Source organism: Ostrea edulis, chromosome 8 (assembly GCF_947568905.1).
Source record: "Ostrea edulis chromosome 8, xbOstEdul1.1, whole genome shotgun sequence".
Lineage (NCBI taxonomy): Eukaryota > Metazoa > Mollusca > Bivalvia > Ostreida > Ostreidae > Ostrea > Ostrea edulis.
Window position 1 is genome coordinate 17,709,207 of NC_079171.1, and position 12,296 is coordinate 17,721,502.

A 12,296-nucleotide genomic window follows, 5' to 3' on the forward strand; every position below is an offset into this window, starting at 1 on the left:
GGAAACACAACAAATTTTATCTTTGGCCTATCGGGGTTCCATTGTATTACATAATATGTACATACTTATAGATTAAAATACTCCTACATGCACTTTATCTAAACCCCATATGACCTTGACCTCTCACCTCTGTATCTTGTCCATTGCAATTTATCATCAGTTGCTCCATAATAGAGTGAACCACATCTCGATCTGAAATGATTAAAAGTGGGTAATCAATTTTTCAAATCGACATCTAAAGACAAGCTTGGCAAATATTCTTTTCATCTCGTAATCTACGAATATTAAGCATTTCTCAAATTCTCAATGACAGTCTGAAATGGTGCTGTATTAGCTGAACACATCATTCCACATTAATTCTTTTTAACATCACAGGGAATCAGTACACCTAGATAAATCTTAACATTAAAGTAAATTACAATACATGTACATTTACTTGGAAACTCTACCTACTAGTTGAATTTGCCTGCTATTTTTAGTCTTAGAGGGCGATTCTCTCAAAGGTGTGCAGACAACTCGAACAAACCAAAACAAGAGGTACTGTGAGCAATGCTCACTAAAAATACCCCTACCCCGCTTACCCCAATCTCCCAAAGGGTGTTGGTAATAGGTAAAACTTCAGTATTATGATCCAAAAGGTATCTAGGAACACAGCATCTCCATGCGATGAAAAAAGCCATTAAAGAATTTAAATGGAAACCATATTGCTACTTTGATGTCCAGTGCGCTTGACCTTTGACCTTTTGACCCCAAAATCCATAGGGAACATCTTCATCCCATGGGTAGTCCATATGTATGATATGGTGACTGTAGGTGGAAAGGATAACGCTTTAGAGCCCGGAAACCATATTGCTACTTCGATGTCCCGTGCGCTTGACCTTTGGACCCCAAAATCGATAGGGAACATCTTCATCCCATGGGTAGTCCATATATATGATATGGTGATGGTAGGTGGAAAGGATAATGCTTTAGAGCCCGGAAACCATTGCGTCTACAGACGGACAACCCGATTCCAGTATACCCCCCCCCACAACTTGTTGCGGGGGGTATATTAACAATTTATGCAACTCCAGACACGCATTTTCAATGACACAAAATTTGTATTCTGCAAGCTTGCCAAAACAGCATCTCCTTCAAGTTTTCCTAACTCTGAAAATATCAGATCTAATGTATAATTATACTCTATAGAAAGGAGACAAAATAAAATAAATAGGTCATATTCTGCCACACGCTGAGATTGTCAGTGGACTCTCCTTCACTGCTTACTAATACCTCTACTTCCTAATCCTTTTTCTTCTGGTTAAGGTTTGTTTTGTGAGCTAATTAAGAGTCTTTTCTAAGTTACATTGATTTTTTAGTGGGCAGTGATCTGTAATAGTGGACCTGCCACACTCAACACTAATTGTGATCTCAAAGATCCGTGGACCTGACAAGGGATCTGCCGGCAGTGTCAGTATGCAATTAACTGTAAAACACTTCGTGCAGTCAATTACCAAACTGTGAAGTGCTGATTCGACACTTAACTTGTTAAAAACAATTTCTTTTTTCAATTTTGTTCATGATGTACATGATTACTTGATTATTTTTCATGCTGTTGATCTCTTATTTCCACACTAAGTACACTCACCACTTACTCCAATAATCCATCACTCTTCTCTAGATTCCTACCAATTCTAAGATTTTCTGTTCAGAATTACTGATGTGTACAATTACTTTTTAAAATTATAGATAGGACTTCTTCTTTTTTTTTAAAAACTTTAATATCCAATACTCCCCTGTAAAGTTAGACAATAAGAATAAGTCAAAATCCCCCATTTCCCTCTTATAATCCTCTAACATCAATCCCTAGTTACTCAGCCCTAAAGTTGAAACACAGACTGACTTTAGAGATCCAGCAAGGCTTGGAATGTGATCAGTGGGCTGTTTTGAATTCACATATACACTAATCAAAAGAAAAATTCCAGCTTTTCATGATCAATGTAAGAAGATCAATGTCGTGATCGAGGGAAGCAAAACCAGCCTGTCATTGGACTGGCAGATTTCAAATTAATAATTCGCTAAAAATGGAGCAGCTGGTGTCCTTGAAATTCATTTACAGAGAAGATTAAAGACCTCACAGTTCAAGTTGCTGTACAAGCAACTTCATAATAAACACTGTAACAGTCAGAGAACACATAGCCTGTAATAAAGAGGAGACCCTGACAGGTACCGAAATGTCAGGCGATGGGCTTCAGACACAGTTGTGTTCACTTCATTTTAACAATGTCATTGTTTGGTTTCTGATCTAAATATCCCCTACGAAACTTGTGTTTTCCCATTTAATTGACCATATTAGGGAGGAATACTACATCAGAAAAACTTTATATTGATGAATAGTGAATGATATGTACAACAATATTTTTGAAATTGAAAACTTTCAAATCTACTTTGTTTAGTCAAGAAATGCAGTTTTAGTAGAAAGTAATCTGAACAAGATTGCTAGTTGTAGCCAGATGTCCCCTCTGCTGCAAAAAAATGAAGAACATCACTCCTGCAAAATTTTTGAATCAAAACTGCAGTGGAATATGATCAACTACACATTGTGACTAACAATCTTGCAAAATCTGTACAGCTGTCTCTGAGAAGTTGTGTCCACAAAGCGCTCCTATTGTGTAGCATGTACAAATTCAACAAAGTCCCATAACTCCTGTAGTATTTGTGGAATCAAAATGGTGGTGCAATATGATCAACTACATATGGTGACTAACAATTAGTGCTGTCATGGTTAACCGAAAAGTCGGTCGGTTAACCACAGTAAAAACACATTCAGTTTGGATGCATTTTCTGGATTTCGGTTCAGTTTTGTTTATATATTTTTATATACCTTTTATAATAATCATCCAATTTTGTTTGATACACGCGTTATGATTGGTTCGATATTTTTATCAATGATATTCTAACCAATAGCATCAATAATAGTAAAGCAAAACATGGTGACATGTGCAAAGAAAACGCAAAGGTGGGAATTTTTTAATTTTCTAAGAAAAGGGGGAGACAGAAGATTTTAACAAAACACTCACAGTCTGCAAAATATCCAAATGAGTTTAAGTATGGAATAGGATCACGGTAGCCATACTCAAACCCGAGACAAACATATATGGCGATTGCTCCTACCCAAACACTCGCCATTTAGAAGTGAGAGACACGAGTCTTTTGGATATGATCTTAACAAGAGTACCGCAAATGGTACAATATAAGCCCGTCAGACAGTGAAATTCAACAAACGGTACAATATACGCCCGTCATACAATATACGCCCGTCGAACAGTGAAATTCAACCTGGAAGCATATCGTGCACACTGAATTGATACAACACACATTCTGAATAGAAAAGCCATAAAGTGGGTCATGGTGCACCAATCCATCTGACATGTGAACTGATTATGTATTTCTCTGAGAAGGGCGTTGTGACTAAATTTCAGAGTAATACCAGTGACCATAACAAAAAAAAATCGGGAAAACTGTTTGACTTACTTCTACCTCTAAATGACTGTGGGCCGTAATGTGCGAATCCAGCTAAAATACTAACTGCACTTGTCTTCCTCCAAGAGGAAGCCTTTGACTAAATATCAGGGCAATACCTGTAATCGTACTGAAAAAAAGCCTGGAAAACTTCTTGACATAATTTTAGCCCAAAATTAGGTCAAAGACGGACCAATCCAGCTGAAATGCAAACTGAACTTGTATTCCTCTGAGAGGAAACCTTTGACAATATCTGTATCCATAATGAAAAAAAGCCAGGAAAACTGTTTGACCTATTTTTAGTCCTAATGTAGGTCACGAACGGACGGACAAATCCAGCTGAAATGCAAACTGAACTTGTATTCCACTGAAAGGAAGCTTATGCGTAAATTTCAGGGCAATATCTGAATTTGTAAGGAAAAAAAGTCCAGAAAACTGTTTGACCTACTTATAGCCCTAAAGCAGTTCAAAGATGCATCAATCCAGTTGAAATCGCAAAACTCACTCTTACAATTTTTGAGGGGAAAATTGTGACCAACTTTCAAAGTTGTACATGCATCCATTACGGAAACAAGAGGCCCACAGGCCTTATCGGTCACCTGAATACTAGTGAAAAAGTATCACTACTCCAAAGGGCTATGAAATCTAGAAAAAATTTCCTGTTCTGAATATCTAAGCTAAATTCTAACGTTCAGGAAAAGTATGAAACAAGATGTGTTCTTAAAACTTCACTGCCCTTAAAAAGTGCATACACTGATGAAAGGCTTGATGTATTAAAATTAAAACATCAAAAGATATGACTAATTTGGACCCATCCTCAAGTTTAAACCCTGGGTTGTGAAATTCACTGATTCAGAAGTTAAAAATGTCTATTCACATATTCAATAACTGACTATTTTAGCCCCATCCTGATACCTGGGATCATCACATTTACAATTTTGGTAAACAACTACCTGTTCTTTCTTAATATCTATTTAGTTTCAATTTAGTATCAAAAGCACTAAAGAAATGTTATTCAAGTGTTTTACAAATAAACACTATATACCCAGTTTGGCCCTGCCCTGGGGTCAGAACTCCTATCCCGGGGATCATGAAATTTACAATTTTGGTAGACGCTTTCCTGCTCTACATCACTATGCATTTAGTTTTCTTGCACGTGTGAGGTTCTTGAGAAAAAGATTTTTGAAAACTGGTCAATTTTTGGCAGTTTTTGCCCCGTCCCTTGGGCCCCAGGGGTGCAGGAATCATGTTTACCTATCAGTAGGTTACTCTGTCTGACTGTTTATCTATCAGTAGGTTACTCTGTCTGACTGTTTATCTATCAGTAGGTTACTCTGTCTGACTGTTTATCTATCAGTAGGTTACTCTGTCTGACTGTTTATCTATCAGTAAGTTACTCTTGTCTTACTGTTTATCTATCAGTAGGTTACTCTGTCTGACTGTTTATCTATCAGTAGGTTACTCTGTCTGACTGTTTATCTATCAGTAAGTTACTCTGTCTGACTGTTTATCTATCAGTAGGTTACTCTGTCTGACTGTTTATCTATCAGTAGGTTACTCTGTCTGACTGTTTATCTATCAGTAGGTTACTCTGTCTGACTGTTTATCTATCAGTAAGTTACTCTGTCTGACTGTTTATCAGTAGGTTACTCTGTCTGACTGTTTATCTATCAGTAGGTTACTCTGACTGTTTATCTATCAGTAAGTTACTCTGTCTGACTGTTTACCTATCAGTAGGTTACTCTGTCTGACTGTTTATCTATCAGTAGGTTACTCTGTCTTACTGTTTATCTATCAGTAGGTTACTCTGACTGTTTATCTATCAGTAGGTTACTCTGTCTGACTGTTTATCTATCAGTAGGTTACTCTGTCTGACTGTTTATCTATCAGTAAGTTACTCTGTCTGACTGTTTATCTATCAGTAGGTTACTCTTGTCTTACTGTTTATCTATCAGTAGGTTACTCTGTCTGACTGTTTATCTATCAGTAGGTTACTCTGTCTGACTGTTTATCTATCAGTAGGTTACTCTGTCTGACTGTTTATCTATCAGTAGGTTACTCTGTCTGACTGTTTATCTATCAGTAGGTTACTCTGTCTGACTGTTTATCTATCAGTAGGTTACTCTGTCTGACTGTTTATCTATCAGTAGGTTACTCTTGTCTTACTGTTTATCTATCAGTAGGTTACTCTGTCTGACTGTTTATCTATCAGTAGGTTACTCTGTCTGACTGTTTATCTATCAGTAGGTTACTCTGTCTGACTGTTTATCTATCAGTAGGTTACTCTGTCTGATTGTTTATCTATCAGTAGGTTACTCTGTCTGACTGTTTATCTATCAGTAGGTTACTCTGTCTGACTGTTTATCTATCAGTAAGTTACTCTTGTCTTACTGTTTATCTATCAGTAGGTTACTCTGTCTGACTGTTTATCTATCAGTAGGTTACTGTCTGACTGTTTATCTATCAGTAGGTTACCTTGTTTTGAGTGTTTACTGTTAAGTGAGCTATTCTGTTTCAGTGTTTACCTATAAGTGGGTTTCTCCTGACATCCAGTACAACTATGGTTGTGTTGTATTTAAGGACATCCAGTAACTGCCGGGCTCCCTCTGTAGAAATTCCACAACTCTGAAGGTCAAGGGCTGAAATCAGGAAACAACTTGTCAAAAACTCATTTGGGTTTTACATGTATTAGCATAATTCAAATATTTACATATGGTAGAACAATAATTAGATACACACTTCAAAATATCTTAATTGAAAAATACTAATAATCAGTATTTTTTGTTTTCAAACTAACACGGTTTAATGTAATATATAATGGTGACATATAATAACTCACATAACATAAACTACTTGACTTAATTGCAGATGAAAGCAGTACGTTGACATTTTTAGAACATTCTTGACTTAATTGCAGATGAAAGCAGTACGTTGACATTTTTAGAACATTCTTGACTTAATTGCAGATGAAAGCAGTACGTTGACATTTTTAGAACATTCTTGACTTAATTGCAGATGAAAGCAGTACGTTGACATTTTTAGAACATTCTTGACTTAATTGCAGATGAAAGCAGTACGTTGACATTTTTAGAACATTCTTGACTTAATTTAACATTTTCAGTTCACTCTTGACTAATTTAACTCATGGCCATCATCTCACATCATAAACATAAACTTCATTTTGGTATCTTCTACACATTCCATAAGGCCAATTCAACTTAATTAGTAGATTATCATCCAGGGTCACCCGAAAAGTATAGGGTGGGTGGGAGGATTTTATTTTTTAGTTTTTAATTTCTGAGAAAAATATGAATGACAAATGAGTTTTTGTCAACAGAAGTGCATCATTTAATGTCAAATGGATATCAATCTATGCTTATTTTAAAGACAAATTCCAGGTTAATCTTTAATTTCAAACACAGAAAGATACCAAACTTCTTCAAGATATGAAGAACATTAATCCTTTCCTTTCATTTACTCCCGTAAGAGGGTGTGAAATTAAGAAAACCATACCTATTTTCTTCACATGACTTTTCACATTGCTATATGGGAAATGTAAACAAGAAGTGAAAATACCGGAGTCGGACATGAAAATTTTCTGGAAACTAAAATACCGGAGTCGGACATGAAAATTTTCTGGAAACTGCATGTTTCGCAAAATAAAAAAATTCAAGGTGGGCCTATTTTTAAGGGGCAGGCGGGGATGATAATCTATCAATTAGGTTGAATTGCATGGCCTAACAAACATCTATAGGAAAAACAATGAAAATAGAAATGTTTATTTTCCATCACTTCCAGTGACGATCGAAAGTAACATTTAGGGCCAGTTGTACAAAGATAAGTTAAGCCTAACTGACAGTTAACGTCTAGTTAACGCTATGTAAATGTAAGAGTTAATGGGAAGTTAACTGTCTGTTAAAGTAAATTAACTGTCATACAACTGGGTCCAAATGTGTTTCATCTATAAATCACAGTGACTCTGTACTGTCTGTAATCCCTGAAAGTTCCACATCTCTATCTGAAAACAGGTAGACCAAAAGAGGAGTAGACCAAAACAAGAGGCCCATGGGCCACATCACTCACCTGAGTCACCTTAGCTCATAACTTCCATCTCTATTGTGGCCCCAATCTACTCCCAGGGGCCATGATTTTTTCAAAATTGAATCTGATCTATGTCAGGAAGCTTTCATGTGAACGTAAACTTTTCTGGCCCAGTGATTTTTCAGAAAAAGATTTTTCTTATATCTTTGTACGTAAAACTTTGATCCCCTATTGTGGCCCCATCAAATCCCCGGGGGGCCATGATTTTTACAAACTTGAATCTGCACTATGTTACGAAACTTTCATGAAAATCTCAGCTTTTCTGGCTCAGTGGTTCTTGAGAAGAAGATTTTTAAAGATTTTCCCTATATATTTGTATGCAAAACTTTGATCCCCCTTTGTGGCCCTATCCTACCCTCCAGGGGACATGATTTTAACAAACTTCAATCTGCACTATGTCAGCAAGCTTTCATGTAAATATCAGCTTTTCTGGCCCAGTAGTTCTTGAGAAGAAGATTTTTAAATGACCCAACCCTATTTTTGCATTTTTGTGATTATCTCCCCTTTGAAGGGGGCATGACCCTTCATTTAGAGAAACTTGAAAGCCTTCATCCAAGGATGCTTTTGACCAAGTTTGGTTGAAACTAGCCCAGTGGTTCTGGAGAAGAAGTTGAAAATGTAAAAAGTTTACAGACAGACGGACAGATGACGGACAACAGGCGATCAGAAAAGCTCACTTGACCTTTCAGCTCGGGTGAGCTAAAAACAGAGTAAAATCTTTGTTTGATGAACATAAATATAATGTATCATCTAAATGTATCATTTAAATAAACAATTCACAAAAATGAAATTTGAAGTCTTTCCGACTTGGACAGAAAAGGAAATGAGTCAATGTGACCATCTAAAGCCTGCAGCTATGGCACTCCGTCAAATTGTGTGTCCTACCTTTGAGCCAGAGGTCATCTTTGAGAGCCTCTGCCAGCAGTGCTGCTCCTTGATCACCAAGCATTGGGTTGTTGTTGATGGTAATTCGTCGGATCCCAGGCATCCTGTCCAGATCAGGCCTTCTGTAACGTAGACTATCCCGCCATGCCTCATTGTGTCGCTTCATGGCCTGGTGCTGCAAAATTTTACAATAACATGCAGCTTCTAAATAGCATGAGTATCACCTGCTTTAGTGGGCACCATTCTACCCCCAGAGCCACAAATTGAACAGACTTGAATCTGCACCCCATGAGGATACATGTACTTTCATATTAATAGGACTAATTAAGTCCTTGCTGTTCTGTTGAGAAGATTTTAAAGTTTTTCCAATATATCCCCATTTAAAACTTTGAATCCCTTATCATGGCCCCGTCCTGCCTACAGGGGGCACAATCTGATTTAAATCAAATCTTGACCTGCTTATTTATGTCACTTGACATAACAATAACTGAGCGGATCAAAATTGCAGGGGCCAATGATTTGTCCAATCATTTATAAGAAAGCTTTCACATAAGTTTTATCTTTTTTCTGGTCCAGCAGTACTTGAGAAGATTTTTAAATGATGTCACCATAATTTCACTATTTCTTAATATCTCCTTTGAAAAATGGTGTGAATCTACATTTGAATAATTTTTTACCCATGATGCTTTATGGCAAGTTTGGTTGAAATAGGCCCTGTTGTTCTGGAGAAGAAATCGAAAATGTGTAAAGTTAATAGACAGACGGATGGACACTGGACAATAGGTATAATCAGAGCTCACTCGAGCTTTATATACAGGTCAGGTGAGCTAAAAATTTCATTATGATCATAAACATGGAATATCTTGAATAAATTTTCATTGACTCTACAATGAAGAACCCACAAGATGAAAGACCTATAAAGAAAACATTAATTGTGTATGTTCCATTTCGTGAACCAAAATAAATTCTACGTTGGAGTGAAAAAATAAACTAAAATCTCTAATACCTATTTCATGGGTATCTAACCTCAAGGAAAGATGAGTTTAACCACCAAAACTTATATTTAGGATACTTAAATAAGATACACAATGTCATAGACCCCTGAAATGTTCTACATTTCCATTTTTTGTTCGCTCACCATGCACTCTATCAGTTTTGTGTTAACATTGACAAAGTGTTCAGTCATCTTTCATTCAGTGTTCACCCATCATCTTCATGTCATTCAGAACTCCAATCTTTCTAATAATGACAATATGAAAAAGGAATGTATGCATACACCTCCATAAAAGAAACAACTCAGACTACATTTACATTAACTTGAATCATTAATGATCTTATTTAAATTCAGTCCGATGGAACTGGTCAGTATTCTAAAATTTCATTTCAAAACCCACTTGCTTATAGTTATGGTTGATTGATTGATTGAATATTGTTTAACGTCCCACTTGTCTATAGTTATGGTTGATTGATTGATTGAATATTGTTTAACGCCCCACTCGTCTATAGTTATGGTTGATTGAATATTGTTTAACGTCCCACTTGTCTATAGTTATGGTTGATTGATTGATTGAATATTGTTTAACGTCCCACTTGTCTATAGTTATGGTTGATTGATTGATTGAATATTGTTTAACGTCCCACTTGTCTATAGTTATGGTTGATTGATTGATTGAATATTGTTTAACGTTCCACTTGTCTATAGTTATGATGTTTTATGTGCACAAACTTGAATCTACTCTATGTCAGGAAGCTTTTTTGTAAATTTCAGCTTTTCTGGCCCAGTGGTTCTTGCGAAGATCTTTAAATGACCCCACCCTATTTTTGTCTTTTCTTGATTATCTCCCCTTTCAAGAGGGCATTGACCTTCATATGAACGAGGGACCTGAGAAACCATTTTTCTTTTATTATCATGATTACGCAGTTCGATTCTACAATCTGTTTCATTTTGGTAGGGTTCGTTTCGTTTTGTTAGATTTCGTTTTGTTTCGGTAGGTTACGTTTTGGCAGATTTCGTTTTGATTTCGTTTCGCATTTTACAGGTACCTGAAATTTAGACTAATAACTCATGTTTTTGCTACTTGGGTATTTTCTTTCAATATTCTGAAAAATAATTTTCAAATCTAGCCGATATTTTTGTATCAGAAATTTGTCATCTTTAGCCATCACTAATTTGTAAGTATAAGAGTTGCTCAAGTGACAAAATTCCAAAATTTTATAGTTCCAATATCCTGTATTGGTTATGAGTAATGGCTGTTCAAAACATGTTCAACAGCTTCTTGAATTCCTCATTCCATGGTGACATGGTAAACCTTGTAAAGTCAGCGTCCAATACAAGATGACAGCATTAGTGTTGTCAAATCGGTTAAAAATCATAATCATCAGCTGACAATAAGTCCAACTGATGATCGCCCAAAAATTGAATCGGTAACAATTTGTCATACTTGGTACTAAAGGACAAGGCTCAGTAACAGCCTGTGAAATTGTGTAAAGCTTTTATTCTAAAACTTGTTTTAACATCACTTATGTACCCAGATAAATATTCAATAATAATCAATTCAAAATTTCAAATACAGCACAACATCCAATCTAAAAAGTATGAGTGTATGATGATATAGAACTGTTATTTAACTTTATAATATAGCATATTATTTTACGGAGGAGCGATCTCCAGCAGTTCTCCAATGTTAACAAGTATGTGTGGTTTATTCTGGAACATCTACACTGTATTCTTTTACAACGATTATACTATTGATTCATTTATGTTCACAAGGATTTTATAAACCAATTCACAAAACCAATCTTGTGAGAATGAAATATTGGGGGGAAATCCCCAATCTTCAATGTACACAGAATCTTTAAAGCCATTGAAACTGAATTTAATTCAACATGTCATGTGCATCACATTTTCATTGAAAGTAAATTCCTATCTAAACTGTAGCATATTAAAGAATGTACAAGGAAAAATCAGTCTCATCTAATTGCTAATTAATCAAATTAATAGTCCTGTTTGTCAATATTTGCCAAGATTGAAGCCTGTGAAAACTCTGAAAATCAATTGCTGAAGTTAGGCTAGAAGATGGCTCATTAGAGACCGACAGGCTTCCTAGTAATCAGTGTAGAGGCCTGTGCTGAATTATTGGTCGTTAGGATTCACAGGAACATCAAAATACAGATCCTTATTTGGACAGGAATTACTCAATGCAAGAAAATATACATCATCAAAACGAGTACACCAATGCAGGGTTTATTTGAGAAGAAACTTTAACGCTACTTTTCATTCCTATTTTAGCGGAGGTGAAGCAAGAGCAACTGATTTATGCTTGTGGTAAAATGTGAAAGTGTTCCTTTATCCATTATCACTCATATCTAACAAGTCCTCCATCACCATTCATGATTACACCAAGTAATGCATCAGATATTGCATAAAAATTTCAATTACGCTAAAATAAGTCCACACACAGTATTTTCTATATTTAAGATATAAGTGGACTAAGCTTGCTTGCGAATTGACCACCTGCTCAAGGCAATGCCTATACAACAGAAACTGTACATATTAAACAGAAGAGATGAGGACATTGTTAAATCAATGTTTTTATCGATGCAGAATATAATCAGAATTTGCACCTTTTGGGACACAATAAAATGACCCCTGCAATTTCCCATATGTCTATGATTGTGAGGTTTCCATCTTAAATCTCCATAATTGTCAAATCCTCAGAATTGTCAGGTTATTACGATATATCTGACACTCTAAAGAGAATACAAATTAGACTCTGTATAAATAACAAATTATATTAAATGCTAATAGA

General features: G+C 35.8%; 1 protein-coding gene across 1 annotated transcript in view; it reads right to left on the reverse strand.

Moving 5' to 3' along the window:
* Window positions 1-12,296, reverse strand: part of LOC125661554 (centrosomal protein of 78 kDa-like) — a 92,088-nt gene that overhangs the window by 21,487 nt on the left and 58,305 nt on the right. The window contains exons 7-9 of the mRNA XM_048893602.2: window positions 8,488-8,662; window positions 6,027-6,140; window positions 128-192 (exon numbers count right to left, since the gene is read on the reverse strand). Of these exons, the coding sequence (XP_048749559.1) occupies window positions 128-192; window positions 6,027-6,140; window positions 8,488-8,662 (354 nt within the window). The remainder of the gene's footprint in view (window positions 1-127; window positions 193-6,026; window positions 6,141-8,487; window positions 8,663-12,296) is intronic.